The sequence below is a fragment of the Papaver somniferum genome, chromosome 4 (assembly GCF_003573695.1).
Source record: "Papaver somniferum cultivar HN1 chromosome 4, ASM357369v1, whole genome shotgun sequence".
In the NCBI taxonomy this organism is placed as follows: Eukaryota; Viridiplantae; Streptophyta; class Magnoliopsida; order Ranunculales; family Papaveraceae; genus Papaver; species Papaver somniferum.
In genome coordinates this window covers 142,997,527-143,017,465 of record NC_039361.1, presented here as the reverse complement: position 1 = coordinate 143,017,465, position 19,939 = coordinate 142,997,527, and the positions used below count along the sequence as shown (strand labels likewise).

At 36.7% G+C, this 19,939-nt stretch overlaps 3 protein-coding genes across 3 annotated transcripts; 2 read left to right on the top strand and 1 right to left on the bottom strand.

Moving 5' to 3' along the window:
* The first annotated feature begins 6,970 nt into the window (after positions 1-6,970).
* On the top strand, positions 6,971-10,406 carry LOC113271435 (U2 small nuclear ribonucleoprotein A'-like). The gene is made up of 8 exons (XM_026521293.1): positions 6,971-7,170; positions 7,255-7,295; positions 7,952-8,081; positions 8,186-8,391; positions 9,094-9,267; positions 9,467-9,517; positions 9,705-9,857; positions 10,076-10,406. Exons 1-7 carry the CDS (start codon positions 7,086-7,088, stop codon positions 9,825-9,827), a joined length of 810 nt encoding a protein of 269 aa, XP_026377078.1. The 5' UTR covers positions 6,971-7,085; the 3' UTR covers positions 9,828-9,857; positions 10,076-10,406.
* A 306-nt stretch (positions 10,407-10,712) lies between these two features.
* LOC113271432 (pentatricopeptide repeat-containing protein At3g26630, chloroplastic-like) lies at positions 10,713-12,635 on the bottom strand. Its single transcript, XM_026521291.1, has one exon. The coding sequence runs from the start codon at positions 12,379-12,381 to the stop codon at positions 10,831-10,833; it is 1,551 nt and encodes a 516-aa protein (XP_026377076.1). The 5' UTR covers positions 12,382-12,635; the 3' UTR covers positions 10,713-10,830.
* A 398-nt stretch (positions 12,636-13,033) lies between these two features.
* On the top strand, positions 13,034-15,192 carry LOC113271433 (glyceraldehyde-3-phosphate dehydrogenase A, chloroplastic). The gene is made up of 5 exons (XM_026521292.1): positions 13,034-13,212; positions 13,365-13,487; positions 13,709-14,013; positions 14,106-14,350; positions 14,465-15,192. Exons 1-5 carry the CDS (start codon positions 13,168-13,170, stop codon positions 14,965-14,967), a joined length of 1,221 nt encoding a protein of 406 aa, XP_026377077.1. The 5' UTR covers positions 13,034-13,167; the 3' UTR covers positions 14,968-15,192.
* Positions 15,193-19,939: the final 4,747 nt, after the last annotated feature.

Below are 19,939 nucleotides of genomic sequence, written 5' to 3'. Positions count from 1 at the left end.
TAGCCATACGAATTTTGTCTCAATAAGAGATAAAATAGAAATAGACTTCTGAGTGATAGATGACTTCAAGTATCCATATACCTTTTGTTGATGAAGTTCCACAATCTCCCCTTAGTAGTTCTTCGTCTACAATCGATGAGCGCCGTGAAGTCTAAAGCTCAACTACACATTTTATCCTAATCCGAGACATTGCTATATAAGTAAACTAGGAATCAAGACTTATAGTTTTGACAATTAAACTTGAAAAACAAGCTTGAGATAGCAAGGCTTGCGAGTTCGACCACGAAGTGCTCTAACAAGATTATCTAGGTTACATACGATGACAAAGAGGGAAGTTAAAGTTAATCTTCCAAAATAATTTTTCTTTATCCGTTTTCATAACATTTAATCTTTGATTTCATCAAGTAGAAATGGAGGTTGCCGTGGGTGTCTGAAAGAAGTATAGAGAGTCAGTAACATCATTGAGAAAGATGCGAAAGCCAGAACGAGGAAAATGAGAATACATAATGCTTTAAAAGTTAGGATTGTTGTGGAGAAAATGTAAATAATTGACATAAAAAGAGAAATTGTGGAGTTAGTAAGTGAGAAACTCTGGCCTTCATACTTAAATTCCCCGATGGAACCAGGAATTTACATTTGGGTGGGATAAAATATCCCAGCACATGAACCATGAATTAAAAAAAAATGATAATGACAAGGAAGAGTAGAATACATGCTATAACAAAGGTTGAGTGTTTGATTTTCCCCAGTTATAACATCAATTGAAAATGTAACGTAAACAAAAAAATAAAGGAATACTAAATGACTGTTTCCATAGTGTGTGTGGGGAGGGTATGGGGGGAGGTGAAGAGAAAATGGACCTAATCAAATGTCACACTCCTGCAGATCCAACAAACCAAAATACTTTGGTTAGCAAGGTAGAGGAACACAAGAAACGATATAAAGTTCTTAATGGAAAAAAAAGAAAAAAAAAACATGGCGAAGACCATCAAGTGTCATTCGCAAAACAACCTACGAAGTTAAGATGAAGGAAAGAAGTGAGATTACAACATCCTATGCTATATGAGAAGATGTTACAATTTTATTGTAATCGAAAGAGTATCACCGCATTATAGTTCTCAAAAAGAAGGATCACTACCACAATATATGTTTCTCATGTTTAACATGACAAGTAGTGAGACAATTTATAGATACTGACTTATTGTCTAGAAAATATATAATCTAACTTTTATCTTCCTTCAAAGTGTTATGTCCTTCCACAGTTCCATGTTCTTCTTAAATCATTGCTAAATAAGGTAACTTCAGTAAAAATTCCAAACAATAAACACGTGATAAACTGATAATAAATTAGAAAGAGAAAAAAAACACAATAAACTGTGAGGATATGATACGTAATCGATCAAGGGTACCTAGAGCCAGTGCTGCTTAATAGGAATTTAAAAAGAACACAAAGAAAAATAATAGAATATAAAGAAAAGAACATGATTGATTCTTCTAACTTCTTCTTCTTCTATTGCTTTTGAAATAAAAACTCTATTACAAACCAAGACTATGGATGCACTCTCTCTCGTTTTTCTCTACCTCTCTAGCCTATCAATCTCCTCCTTTAATAGGAGCGTAAACTTGCTGGAAAAGGAAAATAAAGCTATGAGTTCTTAGAACTCATCTGAACTAGGAATCCTTTCTAAAGTAGGAAACCTCCAAAGCTATGAGTTTTAGAACTCATCTAAACTAGGAATCTATCTAAAGTAGGAAACCTCAAACTTCTAGGATAAGTTAACAAACTTAAACCTCTTACAGTATCTTCTAGATACTGTCTAGCCGTACTATGGCTCAATTAAACCTAGGCTAATGATTAGCCTCATCTGGTAGTTGTCCCTCTGCTTTTGTTATTTGCTTGTGTGAATATAATCTTCACAATACTTGAGTTATGTGTATATAATCTGCATATCCAACTATCTAGCCATTGATACAGCTCTGTGAAGATAATCTTCACGTCACTCTTCTAGCCTTAATATGGCTAAACTTCTGCTACGATACTCCTATATCATGGCTCCCCATTTTAGGAAGATGGAACTCCGTTGTAAGATTTGAATTGAAGATGGGGAAACTCAATCTCCCCCTGTTCCCTGTTGAACCACCTTGTTTTACTTGGCACTTGTCCTTTACATCCCACATGAAACATTACACTGTCTCCTCTTTTGGTAGGCGTCACCTTTGTTTCAATAATACAATATTCTTCAAGAACTTCTTCTCGTTCTATCCACAAGTCTTATGCTAAAACATGTACTTTACTTATCTCCTCAATAAATCTTTAAGCTTTAGTGTCTTGTTCTTTAATTCGCACTTGGTTATAACCAGATTCGAGATCAAGTTTGGTGAAGAATATTGGATCTCCATGCTCAACACCTCTCTTGGGTGGTATAATGACATCTTCTTGGAACAGATCCACGAACTTATTCTTTAGAGAACTTGATTCACTTTGTTGCCTAGTGGAAAGTGCAGTATGTAATACCACTTTCTTTTCCTCTTTGATCGCATGCCTGATTAATAAAGAGAACTTCCCATAATCATTGATCAATCTCTTGACTTGGTTAGTGGTAACCAGTTTCATGAGTAAATGGGTTTTACTAGCCTGAATCCGAAAATCTTTTCCATCTTTCTTGAACAAATATACACGCTCTCTATGATAGAGAACCGCGCCACGTTCCCATAAATTTGGATTTCCAAAAATAACTTGTGTTACATCCAATGGCACTACATCACAGAAAATCTCATCAATGAACTTGTCAGTGATAGCAAATTTGAATCGACACTGCATTGATAACTGAAGTTCAGTATCCTTCTGTATCCATCCCAATGGGTAGGGTTTTGGGTGTGGAGTTGTTGATAATCCCATTTGTTCCACCAACTTTTATGAAATTAAGTTCTTTTGGATGCCAGAATCGATGATAGCCTCGACGATTCTTTGTTTTACTTGAATCTTGACATGGAACAATTCTTCATGTAGATTCACTTGTTCTGCGTCTGTTAGCTTGGTCATCAACAAAAGCTTTGGGTCTGGCTGATTTATTCAGATATTGTTTCAGTATCCGCAGCTTATGTAATCATAGTATTCTTCTAAAACTTCTATGTCCTTCAACCTCACGCAATTTCTTTGGTTTGAGATGAGAATAAAGAGTCCAATAAGTGTCTTTTATGTGACCTTTCTCCTTGCAATGCTCACACACCTTTTCTTCTTGTTAAGCTATTAAAGACTTGTTCTTATTCGTCTCAACCCTTCTTTAAGTCATATCTTTCCCTCTCGTAACAAGTCTATTGTTTTCTGATCCTGCAACACCTTTAACCTCCTGTTCAATAGCTACAACTTTGTTTATAGCATCTTCAATGTTTTGTACACTGAAAAGTTTCAACTCCCTTCGTATATAGTCAAGCAGTCCACCATTGTACTTTCGAAAAGTCTCATCACTAGTCATATCTACATCCAAAGTCAGAGCTTGATCATAGAATTCTGTAGTGTAGTCTTGAACACTTTGTTGATATCGTTGTCGAAGATGTTGACACTTATACCATCTTTCATCCAGATTGCCCACATGGTAAAAGTGTTTCCTCATGAGAGTCTTAAATTTTTGCCAAGTCATGTTTTCTGTAACATACCTCTTCTTGTAAGCTTTACACATGTTTGAGGCATGGTTTGACAACTTCAGACTTGCAAAACTGATTTTTTGTGACTCAACAAGTTGATGTACTGTGAAGTATGTTTCCAACTTATCTAGCCATCCATCTAGTTTTTCATCTTCCATGACTCCATCATAGTCAGATATCTCGAGCTTAAATTCAATTTTCAATCCTCCATATGGTTTTTTATTTATTATATCATCATCATCTTCTTCTTCTTCTTCTTCAGATGAGCTTTCTTCATCATCTTCCTTTAAGTCTTCTTTTTCTCCCCTTGTACTTTCTTTTCTATGTTTAGGTTTTGACTTGACAACACTTGTTTTTATGAACGCAACAAGGGTATCTGCTAAATCTTGTACCTTAAGTTCAAGTTTAGCAAACTTTTCCTCATCTGTTAGTTTAGGATTCTTATCATCTTCACTTCCCGTCTTGGTTTTAGTATTCCCTCTAGGTTTTCTTGTGTCTGGTAGAACAACAGTTGCTTCCCATGATCGCGTATATTGTTCACGTGTTAAGACCATGCACCACAACTGACCTTAGAAGTCAGAACGTGGCTCTGGTAGCACTTGATACTAATCGATCAAGGGTACCTAGAGTCAGTGCTGCTTAATAGGAAGTTAAAAAGAACACAAAGAAAAATAACAGAATATAAAGAAAATAACAAGATTGATTATTCTACCTTCTTCTTCTTCTATTGCTTTTGAAAGAAAAACTCTATTACAAACCAAAACTATGGCTGCACTCTGTCTAGTTTTTCTATACCTCTCTAGCCTATCAATCTCCTCCTTTTATAGGAGTGTAAACTTGCTGGAAAAGGAAAATAAAGCTATGAGTTTTTATAACTCATCTAAACTCGGAATCCTTTCTAAAGTAGGAAACCTCCAAAGCTATGAGTTTTAGAACTCATCTAAACTAGGAAACCTCAAACTTCTAGGCTAAGTTAAAAAACTTCCACCTCTTCTAGTATCTTCTAGATACTCTCTAGCCGTAATACGACTCAATTAAACCTAGGCTAATGATTAGCCTCATCTGGCAGCTTTAGCTATCCCTCTGCTTCTGTTATTTGCTTGTGTGAATATAATCTTCACACTACTTAAGTTTTGTGCATATAATCTGCACATCCAACTATCTAGCCGTTGATACAACTCTGTGAAGATAATCTTCACGTCATTCTTCTAGCCTTAGTATGGCTCAACTTCTGCTAAGATACTCATGTATCAGGATAGATGTCTAAGAATTACAAAAGAAAAAATACAAAATAAAAGGAGAAGGAAACAAGATGAGAACCAGATTTCTTAATTTACAACCTTTTGGAGAGCTTGATTGATACAACGTAAAAATAACACAACATTTGCCATCGTGTAAACAACAGAGCTGGAGAATGTCTCCTGCAGCTGAAACATCTAAACAAGTAGGTCAAATTTTACACTAAGGCAATGCGTCAAACATATAACCACTTAAAACTACTCAACTAAAATCGAGAACTACGACTTTTGGTTCAGGAATACAAATCTATTAAACATTTAACTTACTAAGATTAATGAAAGTTCAAAAGAAACAAATTTGTGTTCATTAGTATAATTCATCAAACACTTAACCTACTCATATTAATAAAAGTTGAGTAAGACCACTTTGGATTCAGTAACACAATTCATCAAACACTTAACGTACTAAAAATAAGATATGATTGTTTATAGATTGAACACGAGGATTCTTCGGGCTTCCAATTAGGATAAAAGAATACAAATACCACATACAGTAGGATTATGGAATATAAATACTATTTCTTGAGCTAATCAAAATTCTTACATAGGCAAATTTTTATTTTTTTAAGAATTGCATAAATAACTTTTTATAAGTTTTTGTTTTTTGGGTAGGGGTACAACCCAGGTAAGTCACCCCTACTTTCGTCCTTGCTTAAATTGTTCCATATTCCTTGTCATTAGTATTAGTGTATTTGTCTCCTTATTACGTTAAAGATAAATAACTTTTTATATGTCGACCCGGTGAACACAGGTTAAATCTCTGGGTGGACCACTTGATTTTCGTCCAGTAGTTTTACTGGTTCGATATTCGGTCCGGTTCTCATAGCATTTGTTTGGAATTTCTTCATAGCCCTTGGACATGATATATACACATCCTGAGACTAAATATAGAAATTAAAATATTTTATTATATTTAATATTTTTCTTCTCTATTGCTTCCTTATATTTAATTAAATTCGCTCCATATCCCTCTAAATAATCTGATACAGTAGTTTAATTTGTGTTTGTTACGTCAAAGATTTTTTTTCCCTTTCTAAAACTTTTCTTGCTCCCTAAAAAGCTAGACCCGGCTGTGGGTTTTCTTTTGATGGAAATTACAATGATTATAGTGGGTTGAAATCTGTTCCGATTGGAAAAACGTGATCATTACTAAAGTGAAACTTTGCTGCAGTTTATCTTATTTATCCTTCGAATTGATTATACGAAGAACAGATTGCAACTTTGCTTGCCTTCTTCTTTTATTATGACTCTGTTTGAATACCTCATAACTCCAGAGAAACAAAGACTTTAACACTAAATCACCTCTTGGAGTGTATGCTAAAGACCGAGGATGTATAGGAGCTCTTGTTTTTGACGAGTTGACAGATGGGATTTTGCCGTTTTCACCTTGATGTTTATATTCTATGAGTCCAAATGTATTTCGGTAAATTCCAATTTTTTAAGGTTATCTCAAAACAAAGCAAAGAAAAGAAGACCGAGGATGTAATTGTCTCGATACAAAGAAAACTAAAGAAATCCCAAAGAGTTCCAAATTTTTGCATTATGGATTCCTTCAAAAGCTTCACGATCCAAAGCAAGCTTGATTAAATCATCTTCTTCAATATTCAAAACGAAAGAAAACCCACGTTTAGGTTTTGGGAAGGAAGAAACAGTAAAAACAAGACTGCTCAAAACTAAAAACAAATTCACGAGCAAAAACATATTAGAGGGACTAAAACGCTAATAAAAGTGAATGCAAGGATTTAAAAGATAATAAAACTAGTAAAGAAAATAAGAATAATACGAATATATATATATCATTTTTCTAATTAAGGTCTCAAGATATGAAAAGGTCCATGATATAAGATCCAAAGCTTAAAAGGTGTACCTTTACGGAAGCTGTCACGAGGGTGACCTCGTCACATCACGACTTTTTTTTCTTTCATATAACCAAGAAATATATGGCCCAAAGTTCACGGCCCGGATTTTTCTGTGGTTCCTGTATAATATACTCTCCACAGCGGCACGACACAGACACAAAACACAAACATCTATAAAACATAACAGCTCTCTTCTTCCAACCCATTCGAGGGTAACTGGGTGGGATTGAAAGCACGCACCCCTCTCATTTTCAATCTTGATTAATCGTTAGCAAGTAAAAAGATGGTGAGGCTTACAGCAGATTTGATATGTAACAAAAGCCCCCATTTCTTCAATGCTGTTGCTGACCGTGAACTTGATCTTCGAGGTAAACCCTAATTTTGCTTCCATTCCACTTAACTAGTCCTGTCTGTTCCTCCACGAAAATTAATTCTTTTTTTTTTGTGCGCAGGAAACAAGATTGCTGTCATAGAGAACTTGGGTGCAACTGAGGTCAGTTACTTGGTTTCTCAACTATTAGCCCTAAAACCTCCCTCATAAACCGCCTTCTGTGTTTGAAAATTTGGTTTTCATGCTTGAATTGCCTTTTGCTAGGTTGTCTTCTTTACTTTCACTTGAATGCTGTATTGTTTCATCATTCACATAGTTTCTCAAGTATTTGCTCTAAAACCCTGAAAACCCCTTTTGTTTGAAAACATTGACTGTCATACTTGAATTCCTTGCTAGACTACCTTTTCACTTTAGTTCCTATAGATGGAGTGAGTTAAGCTTAAGCCTCCTGATGAACACTATTATTTACATGCATCCTTCCGGGAGCATCTTAAGCATTTGCCCTAGAACCATGAAAAAAGACCCTTTCAGTGCCCTTAAAAAACCCCGTGTTGGAATATTGATTCTCATACTTGAATGCCATACCAGGTTACCTTCACTTTCATTTTGATGCCTTGTAAAAGATGGATGACTGTCATTGGTTGTTCTTGCTGCAGTGAAGTCTAAGGTTCCTGATGACCTCTAGTCTTATCCATCATTCATCATTCAAGTAGTTTCGCAAGCAATTGCCCTTAAAGCACGAAACACGTTTCAGTGTTTATACTTTGTGAAATGTTGTTGATGGTTTTGCTGATATTCATGGTTATGTTTTCGTGTAGGATCAATTTGACACTATAGATTTGTCAGACAATGAGATTGTGAAGCTCGAAAACTTCCCTCATTTGAAGAGACTTGGTACTCTGATCATTAACAATAATAGGATTACTCGTATCAGCCCTAATCTCGGAGGTTAGTAAGAACAGAACAACCCACAAATTTACTATCTCAGTATGATTGGTTTTAGTTTTTTCTAGTACTAAAATGTGCTTATTGTGCTACTTGTTAATATGCAGAATTCTTACCGAAGCTGCATACTCTTGTTCTTACTAACAACCGACTTGTTAACCTGGTGGAGATTGATCCTCTTGCATCCCTTCCAAAGCTCCAGTTCCTGAGTCTGCTGGATAACAACATTACCAAAAAGCCTAATTATCGCCTTTATGTTATTTACAAATTGAAACAACTGCGCTTGCTGGATTTTAAGAAGGTTAAGCATAAGGTAAGCTTTTGCTTAGAATCAAACTAGTTTGCTAAGTTATTGAATTTTAGTCGCACTTCTAATTGTATACTCATTATAGATGGTTATCCTGAGTCTAAATGGTCACTTGGCTCAGTTTAGTTTTATACTTTTATATTCTGTAATTGATTTGGTCCGTGCTATATTTTGCTGTGTAAAAATGCCACCTTATCTTTCAAAAATTTTCAATATCGACATTGCCGGACTGATACTTGTTTCGGACATGCGTGTACATGGCAACAACTCTGCTAGCTGTTAAACTTTAATATTGTTGCAACATAGTTCTATACAGCTTTAAACTATATAAGAAAGAACTGAAAAAGAAAAAGATAAACATGGCTGCCTATTTTTTCATATAAACCTTCACATGAAACATGGCTGCCTATTTTTTCATATAAACCTTCACATAGCCATTTTATATTTCCCATAGGGAATGAACATGACATTAGCCTAACGCTAACTAATATCTGTGTCCAGGTATCTAGTGTTTTTAGGTCCCTGTTGTCTTAAAATTGTGTAGTACTGTGCACTAACATTGGTACCCGCCATTTTCATGTTTACATTAGGTTCTGTAGTTTTCATGTTTACATTAAGTTTTTTTTTTTCCTTTTCTGCACAACCTTTAGGTACTGTGGTATTGGCCTATGCATCTATATTCTGATTATCATGCGTCTTTGAGTACAGGAGAGACTTGAAGCTGAGAATATGTTCTCTTCAAAAGAAGCCGAGGAAGAGGCTAAGAAAGAATCCACCCAGACATTTGTACCAGGAGAAGTCCCCGATGCCATTGAGACTTCAGAGAATGTGAAGGCGCCTAAAGCCGTTGCTCCAACGCCTGAGCAAATTATAGCTATTAAGGTATGAATTCTTACGTATCCAGCAGTTAACCGCTCTATGGTTATCATATGTGCCCCTAGTTACTTTTATCTTTAAAAGTCAGGTATCATGAGTTATGTCTCCAACTTGAGTAGGTTCCGTGTAATTATTTTGATGCCTTGCCCATCTTTAGTTGTAAACATCCTTAGAAAGATACTTATGTTCACTGTACATTTTGCAGGCTGCAATTGTGAACTCTCAGACTCTGGACGAGGTTGCAAGGCTTGAACAGGTTTTTCCTTCTCTTTCTGGATTTAGTTGTTTGGCCTCTTTTTCTTTTGCCTTCGAGATACCTTTGATGTGTTTCCTCCTAACTGTACTCTTTCTTTCTGAGTTTTTAGTGTTTTCTAAGCTCTTTCTTTATGTCTTGATGTTAACATTCTAATTTCTGCAACTTTGGTTATTGATGACACGAACAGGCATTGAAGTCGGGCCAGCTTCCTGCAGAATTTAACATTCCAGGTGACAAAAACGATAACAATATGGATTTGGATGCTCAGAATGAAGCTAACACCGTGTTGGACAATACTAAAGATAAGTAATTGGATAGTGAGATGGAGCCGATCGAAGAGGTATCCTTTTTAGTCACCTTCACACGGCTTTCAGAAATTTTTATAATTCTTTGGTGCTTTTGGTATTCTGCTCAAACAACAATGGAACAATATTAACTGATGATGAGTAACTTAAAATATATTTAGGTACTTTATTCTTCTTTTTCATCACAAGATCTAACGGTGTTGATTCTCTTGATTGGTTTATTAATCCATGTTTCCTTTCTTTGATCTCTCAGGATTAAAGAGTGCCGGTGGATTTTGATATGTTCTTCTCTGTCCACTCTTGAGAGTGACGGAAGCGGAAATTAGATGGAACAGGATGATGATTCAAGAAAATGATTGTATTACCCTCTGCAAAAGGAAACTAGACATACAGTTTTAGTGTAGAATTTTGAGTAATGGAATTGAGCGGTGAAGTTGATGGTGAAACACATTTTAGTTTAAACTGGTCAGTTCAAGATGAGCCACCTCCTATTTCTTTGTGGGCTGGGGTTGTGAACATCTTACAAATTGTTATTCCATTGTTCTTTCTGTCTATATTATTTCTTCTTTCTTGTCCGCCTATAATCCAGGCGCCTGAATGTCACAAGTAGCCAAAGGGTCTATTATTGCCAGTTTGCCAGTTTTAGGCTAAAGCCAAATGCCAAAATCATAAAATGCGCGCGGAGGGTCTTTCCAATAGTATTTAGCAAACTACCTGCTGGTAATAAAGTGTATCTAATGGTGGTTGTCAGATAAAGAGAAAAGTAACATAGATGTAGCTCCAGTGAATAATAAGGGATCAGTAGGAAGAATGCACATTCCATGATCTAGAGTTACTGGCAATATCATGATTAATGATTATTTGTTCGGCAGGGTTTATGAACAAAATAATAAGTTCCTCCGCCGGAACAAAGGCCAAAACTTTCTCTTATATATCTTCTGTGAACCACAAGAAACATGTTAAATGATGACAAAAAAATGGTGGTTTGTCTAGGAAAATCTACAGAAATCAGCCAACTTCCCATTCAAAGCTTGAATCTCCATGAAGACGGTGGGACTGGTCATAAAGCAGTGTAGCATCTCTAGTGGTTTCTGCATCTTCGACAAGCTTCGAAACAACTTGCTCAAGGTCAACATTTCCATAGGCTCTAACAGCTCTAAGAAGTGCTTCCCATACAAGGCCATTTGGTTTTTTTGGCATGAGAGTCGCCAACTGATAAGCCTCGTTCAGCATTCCCGCTTGAGCTAACAGTGCAACCATACAAACATAATGGTCCATTATGGGTGTAATACCGTAACAATCTCTCATATATCTAAAATATCTACAACCTTCAGCCACCAAGCCTTCCTGCAAACAAGCACGTAGAACGCCTACAAAAGTGACGGCATCAGGCTGAATATTGTTATCCAATGATGCCGCTTTCTCCATTGTGCTGAATAGAGAAAGGGCTTCATACCCTTTCCCGTGTACACCCAAGCTGGTGATCATAGAATTCCAAGTCGCCAAGCTCCTCCAAGGCATCTCATCGAAAACTTTCCTTGCATCCTCTAGACTACCACACTTGCTGTACATATCGATAAGAGCAGTTCCCAGGAAAACACCCAATCCGAATCCTTTCTTGAGCGCAAGGTCATGAATCGAACTGCCCAATTTCAAACTTCCCATTTCTGTACAAGCCACCAATAAGTTGACCAATGTATATTCGTTGGGTCTAATGGAATCATCAACCATACACTGAAACAGCCGAAAAGCTTCTTGAGGCTGCCCGTTTCTGGCATACCCGCCGATCATGGCAGTCCAAGACACCACATTTCTGTCAGGCATAAGGTCGAACACAGCACGAGCATTCTTGATAGCTTCAGCGGAGACGAGTCCAACTAGCATTGTCGTCCAGGAGACGACAGTCCTCTTTGCATCACTCATTTTATCAAACACCATGCTACCAGAGACGGAATCTCCATACTTGAAATACATATCCATCAATGTGTTCTGAACAAAGATATCTGTGTAAAAGCCAGTAACAACAGAGCGACCATGAAGGGCTTTACCAAGAGGAAGAGATGAGGAAAGAAGAGTACAGGCTCTGATGACAAATGGGAATGTGAAGTGATCATGAGGAATGGAGCGTTGAATCATGAGGGAGTAGAGAAGGAGAGCTCGGTGAGCGGAGACGGGACCGCTGTAATCGACGGTGTGGGATCTAATGACCAGGTTCCAGTTGAAGGTAGTTGTGGTTGTGGGTGGTGTTGATAACAAGAGAGAGGTGGCGTAATCAGTGTTATTGAAATGGTTGGATGGTGAAGAAGTGGTGGAAGGACAAAGGCGTAGGAGCATTTGAGTAAGGAGGAGTTGATTGTTGGAGTGGTGGAGGAGGCCATTACGGAGGACCTGGGCATGAATTTGTTTAAGTTGTTTGAAAGAATTGCATTCCCGGATCAGGAATAAAGCTTCTCTAGAATCAAACCTCCTTCTTCTTTGACGCCTCAAATGCAGAAATGGGCTGTTATTGGAGTAGTAATTTGTTACAGCATCTGGAGGGTATGAAAGGTATTCCACCATCACTCATTTACTCACTATCATGAATGTAATTCTACTCAATTTCAATTGAAAATTGAGTAGTCATTGATGAGATGCCTTGAGAGTTATCACTCCTCCATTTCTGTTGCTTCACAACGATACTGAAGATAAGACATATGAATGAGTCAGTGAGTGAGTGAGTCCACTCTAATAACCAGCGAGTCTCTGAGTAGTGAGTTTTATGTATGAATCGTTTTAGAGTGACTAGTGGTTGTATGTTTCAACCAAGTAGGAGAACCAAGAAACCAACCATATGTTTTTAGGATCCTCAACATAGATTAAGTTGTTATATGTGAGTAGATGTTACGGTGGCAAAATCATTGGGTGATGATCCCGACCTGAGTTCGAAACTCATCAGCATCCGGTGGGCTTTAAAAAAAAAAAGAATAATGATTAATATTTGTAATTTTAAATGGATGTAGTAAGTAATATTCCACTGGTTGTGGTAAATCATTGAAGATTATATTACTATTAGGGTGATTGAATGAATAGATGGGATGATGGATATATGGGTGTGAGAGGAAGTGAAAAAAAGCCAAAACCTTCGACCATTCATTCTTCCACAACTCTATCCATAATCTCATCCTCTTGTCACTTGTTATTTTTCTTTCCTTATTCTATCCTAACTAAGTGATCCAGCCTTCTCCTGTCATTCACTCACTCACTCTCTCTCTCTACTTCTGCAAACTACTTCATCTATTTTTGGAGGAGTCTTATTTCTACTCCTTCTCTGCTAGCTTGCAGAGCATTCTCTCTTGAAAGCTCATCATGGCTTCTGCATTTCTCTCAGTTGCCAAGCCTTCTACTCTTCAGGTTGTTTACCAATCTCCTTATTACTCGTATCATTTACATGTATAATGTGTTCACCGATCGTCTTATTACTCGTATCATTTGCATGTACTATAATGTGTATTTACATGTAAAAATGTAATCCCAAAGTTTGTAAATTTTGTTTTTATCAACAGGCAAATGGAAAGGGACTCGCCGAATTCTCTGGTCTCCGCAATTCCTCTGCTTCTTCACTTCCCTTCGCTTCAAGGAAATCCAACGAGGATTTTCTCTCCCTAGTTGCCTTCCAGACATCTGCTGTGAGTAGTCTACTTATATTTTAAGCATTATATTTTTAATACACATTATACCTGTAACAGTCTCTAGACATATTTAAGCGTAAATGCAAGTTGCAGCACTTGTATTCTTTTCTTTAATATTAGGATCTGCTAGGTTTCGCTGTTATGGGTTGAAGGCAAGCATTGTTTTGAAATTAGAATGTTATATATATATTGTTTGCGCATGTGTTCCATACAAATAGGTTGCTGGTGGAAGTGGTTACAGGAGAGGAATAACAGAAGCAAAGTTGAAGGTTGCAATCAACGGGTTTGGAAGGATCGGAAGGAATTTCTTGAGGTGTTGGCACGGTAGGAAGGACTCCCCCTTGGATATCATCGCCATCAACGACACCGGCGGTGTCAAGCAAGCTTCTCATCTTCTCAAGTACGATTCTACCCTTGGCATTTTTGATGCTGATGTCAAGCCTGTTGGTGACGATGCTATATCCGTTGATGGCAAGATCATCAAGGTAGTCTCCAGCCGTAACCCCCTCGACCTCCCCTGGGGGTAAGTAAAACCATACATGTTAAATTATATCATGCTCATTTAACATTGATTAGTTAATGTTGGGTATTAACATATATATACCTTGCCTGCAGGGATATGGAGGTGGATCTAGTTATTGAAGGGACAGGAGTGTTTGTGGACAGAGAAGGTGCAGGGAAACACATACAGGCAGGTGCTAAGAAGGTGTTGATCACAGCACCTGGTAAAGGTGACATTCCCACTTACGTTATTGGTGTCAACCAAGAACTTTACACCCACGCCGATACAATCATCAGCAATGCTTCTTGCACCACCAACTGCCTTGCTCCTTTCGTTAAGGTCCTTGAACAAAAATTCGGTATGTATCTGTACTATATGTGCTAGCGTATATGATAACAAAATAACAAGCTTGTGGTCGCGGCTCATACTGCTTGTATTTGTGTACTTGCATCTTATATACTGCATGATGCAGGGATCATTAAGGGAACCATGACCACCACTCACTCCTACACTGGTGACCAAAGGCTTCTGGATGCTAGTCACCGTGACCTGAGACGTGCTCGTGCTGCTGCCCTCAACATTGTGCCAACATCAACAGGTGCAGCTAAAGCAGTGGCTCTGGTGCTTCCATCCCTTAAAGGAAAGCTCAACGGGATCGCACTCCGTGTCCCCACACCAAATGTATCCGTGGTGGATCTAGTGGTGCAGGTCTCCAAGAAGACCTTCGCTGAAGAGGTGAATGCTGCTTTCAGGGAGAGTGCTGACAATGAACTTAAAGGTATTCTGGCCGTGTGCGATGAACCCTTAGTGTCAGTCGATTTCAGGTGCTCAGATGTGTCATCCACCGTCGACTCTTCCCTAACCATGGTTATGGGTGATGACATGGTTAAAGTCATTGCCTGGTATGACAATGAGTGGGGTTACTCACAGAGGGTTGTTGATCTGGCCGACCTTGTTGCTGACCAGTGGAAGTGATTTTAGCGATGATCATCATTATCAGTCGATCTCACCAAACCCCTTGTAGCGGCTAATGAAATCTGATTTTTTTTTTTTTTTTTTTTACCTTTCTTCTATATATTACTACTTGTAGATTTCCTTATTTTTTTTCTTTTATCTTCTTACATTTAAAATTGCTAAGAATGAGAGACGAGAATCAAAAACTTTTCGGGTTCCTTAATATTAATATATATTGTGTATGTACGTAAGCTCTCATGTGCCGATGGAACAGTGTTGTTCCTTTATCAACTGGCTGCTGCTTTCTCGTACATTTGTTAATCGCAAACTTTAGACATTGAGATTTTCTCCTATCACATGCATGTACGGCGACCCGAACTCCCCGACCATCCAAAACGACATTATGCCTCAAGTTTTTTCTTCTTCTTCTCCTTCTTCTTTTTTTGAAAGTTAAGTAGATTAAAGCGAATTATGGAAACAAAGATATTAGGAGAAAAGTCATGTCAAGTCAATATTATTGACTTGACTCTGTCTATCAGTTATGGTATAAATACCTGTCCTTTGTATCTGTGTAACACACTCCATTGATTACCTTGTAATAATATTCTTCTTCTTTGTCTTAACATTTCATATGGTATCATTGAAGGCATGACCTAGGTAAATTTTGTAACAATTTTTTCCACAGAATTGTGATTCTTTCACTATCTTGAGATCAAATATCTTTTTCAACAATTTTCTGATCTTTCTTCAACTTTGGTTGTTCAATTTTTTTATCAAAAATTTCAATTTCTTGATCTTCTTTACTTTGAATCTTGGTTCTTTCTTCATCTTTCAATGCTGAATACCAAGAGGTTCAATGAATATTCAACAACAACAACAACGACAACAAGGAATCCAGATCCACAGGGTGTTTGGAATCAATCGCAATCACAAGTTGAAATCCCAGTTTCCGCTGCTCATACGAATGGTAATGATGCAATTCAGGGTAATTTGAGTTATTTTGCTTTACCATTCAATACCATAGGTAATTTTGTTTCTTCAAAGTTGGATCATACCAACTTCCTGTTATGGATTCTAATCCGTGTTGATTTCTAATGATTTATATGGTCATGTTAGTGGTGAAATTATTGAACCTCCATCTCAAATTTTTAATCAATGTTGTTACTAGTGTTAATCCAAGATGGATATACTGGAGAAAGGAAGATAGGTTTGTTGTTAGTTGTTTGAAAGCTACATTTACTGAAATTGTCTCTGGTGATGTTCTTGGAATGTCTACTGCTCGTGAAATTTGGCAATATCTTGAATCTAGTTTTAGATCCCAATATGGGGAAAGAAGTAATATGCTATGACAAAAATTATATGCTATGGGTTCTTAGTCTATCTGTGTTTACTTGCACAATTTGATGACAATTATAGATTCTTTAGCTGTTATCAATGATCGAGTCTCAGATGCAGATTTGATGATGTATGTTCTAAATGGTTTATGAAGAGAATATGATACCTTTGTAATATCTGCACAGAATGGTGAAAATCCATATACCTTTGGTGAGTTGAAAGCTAGACTATTAACACATGAATAATGGAAAAGTGCTCAAAATCAGGAATCAAGTAGTTTTCTTGATAATACTTCAGCTTTTTATGGAAGAAATGTTATTACTGGTAACAAGAATGGGAAGAATAAGGGTAAGAACAAGAATAATCAAGGGCATTTTTCTAAACCTGGTAATGGTAATGTTCAATTTAAGAGTGTTGCTGGTTCTAAAAGTTTAAGTGCAGATGCTTTAGATGATGGTTCTACTAGTAAACCTTTTGTGGATTTTTCTATAGTTGAATGTCAGATATGTCGAAAGACTGGACAATATGCAACTAGGTATTTCTTCAGATATCATCTAGTTGACCTAGTTATGATTCTAAGTCTATTGCCAATGTGGTTCAAGTTGAAACAACTTTTAGTAGTATGCCAATTACTTCAGCTGACTTATGTGATCATCCTTATGGTGGCTCTACATCAACCACTTGGATTTTTGATTTTGGTGCCTCAAGACACATGAGTGGTGACAAGGAGCTTCTTCAGGATACTTCTACTTATCGTGGGAAGGACAAGGTCATTATTGGTAATGGTAAGACTTTACAAATCTTTCAAACTGGTTTTTCTATTCTACAAACACCTGAAGCTAGTTTTGATTTTAAACATGTCTTACTAGTACCTGAGATTAAACAAAATCTATTATCAGTTGCACAATTTTCTAAGGATAATTGTTGCTACTTTGTTTTTGATCCATGGAGTTTTGAGATTAGAGATCTTAGTTCACATGCTCTTTTGGCTCAGGGAAAAATGGTTACAATTTGTATCATATCTCACATATTTCCAGTAACAAAAATGTTTCGTTCACATCATATTCATCTATTATTGCTTCTTCTTCTTTGTGGCATAATAGACTAGGGAACCTATCTAAGATAATCATTCAACATCTGCATTCTATTAAAGTCACTTCTCTTACGTCTGATCATGAGAATCAATTATGTCATCCTTGTCAAATTGTTAAAAATAAAAAGTGAATCTAAGCCTTTAGCTCTTATTCACTATGATGTTTGGGGACCTTCTCCAATCACTTCTCATGCTGGTTTTAGATACTATATTCTTTTTATAGATGCCAGTAGATTTCACTGAATTTATCTTATGAAACTCAAAACAGATGCCATTCACTGTTTTACTCATTTAAAGCTCTTACTAAAAATTTGTTTTCTACAAAGATTTTGTGTTTTCAAACTGATAATGCCTGTGAACTAGCTAAGGGTTCTTTTAATCAATTTCTTGATTTTAATGACATTCATCTTAGATTGTCATGTCCCAACACCCCTGAACAAAATAGACTGGCAGGACGAAAACACAGACATATTACAAAGATGGGCAATAATCTTTTATTCCATTCTTCAACTCCTAATTTTTTTTTGGTATGATGCGTTTCTTACTGCTACATACTTGATCAATAGGACTCCAACTCTTGTCTTATCAATGAAATCTCCTTATGAGGTTTTATTTCAAGTTTCTCCAGATTACACTTTTTTGAGAGTTTTTGGCTCCATTTGTTTTCCTTTTCTTGGTCATTATAGACCTAACAAGTTGTATCCTAAGTCTATTAAATGCATCTTTATTGGTTATAATCCACTTCATAAAGGATACAAATGTTTTGATCCCGTCTCTCATAAACTTCATATATCTAGACATGTGATTTTTGATGAAGGTAATTTTTACTATAATTCTTCTTCTCCTTCAACTGACACTTCTACTTCTAATTCTAATTTAATTCAATCCACTGTTGTGGATGCTACTTCAGATTCTACTTTACTCTCATCTACATCAACTCATACTTCTTCTGTGATTACTAGATCCATGAAAGGCATTTCCAAACCTAAACAATTTTCATATTTTGTTCTTCATCATCAATAAAGCATCCTATTTCTCCTGTCTTTACAAGTTTGTTAACTAATATCTCTGAGCCTAAATTTTTTAGAGAAGCATGTAAAGAACCTAAGTGGATGGTTTCTATGAAACATGAGAATGATGCTCTTATGTTGAATGAGACTTGGACTTATGTTTTGCCTGAACCTCACATGAATATTCTTGGTTGTAAATGGGTGTATAAGGTTAAATTGAAAGCTGATGGCACCACTGATAGACCTTAATCTAGATTAGTATCTCGAGGCTATAGTCAGAAAGAGGGAGTGGATTATGGAGAAACATTTAGTCCAGTTGTTAAGTCAACAACTATGAGACTGGTTTTAACCTTAGCAGTAACTCACAATTGGTCAGTAAGACAACTTGCTGTGTCAAATGCCTTTCTATATGGTCACTTAGCTGAGAATGTTTATATGAAACAACCTCTAGGGTTTATTCATTCAGACTATCCAAATCACGTTTGTCTTTTAAAGAAGTTTTTATATGGTTTAAAACAGGCACCAAGGGCCTGGTTCCACAAATTTAGTTCTTTTTTTCTTCAGTATGGTTTTACTAAATGAAAGAATGATCACTCTATGTTTGTATACATCACTGAGTCAGATATGCTGGTGTTATTACTATATGTAAATGATATTCTTTTAACAAGCAGTTCTGATGTTCTTATTAACAAGTTGATACAAGACTTGAGTAAGGAATTTGCTATGAAAGATTTAGGGGATTTAAATTTTTTTCTTGGAATTGAAGTTATTAGATCTTCGGATGCTATCTTTTTAACTCAACAAACATATGCTTTGGAGCTTCTTACTAAAGCACAAATGTTGGATTGCAAGCCTTGTGACACTCCTGTTGCAAAGGGTAAAAGGTGTTCTATCAATGATGGTGTCTTATTGTATGATCCTCTAGCATATAGGATAATTGTTGGTGGTCTTCAATATCTTACACATACAAGGCCTGATATCTGTTTTGCTGTCAACTATGTGTCCCAATTCATGCATGCTCCTACTGATCAGCATTTTCTCCTAGTGAAAAGAATATTGGGAGACTTAAAGGGTACTTTGGGTACTGGAATTACTTTAAAAAAGGGGATATGCACACTTTAACTGCATACGCTGACTCTGATTGGGCTAGTTTCTTACACACAAGTAGATCTACATTTGGATATGTAATGTTTATGGGTAAGCCTGTTGTTTCTTGGTCTTCAAAGAAACAACCAACTGTTTCAAGGAGTTCAGCTGAAGCTGAATATAAGTGCCTGACTGTGGCCACTGCTGAACTAAAATTATTGACATATTTATTAACAGAATTAAATGTGTCAGTTGCTTATCCTTTGCAGTTGTTATGTGATAATGAAAGTGCTATTTGTCTAGATTCTAATCCAATCTTCTATGCCAGGACCAAGCATGTGGAGATAGATTACCATACTGTCAGAGAACTGGTTGAGGATGTTATTATTCAAGTTAGGCATGTGGTGAGTGAGGAGCAGTTAGCTGATGTGATGACAAAGGGTCTATGCTATCCAACGTTTTCCAGACT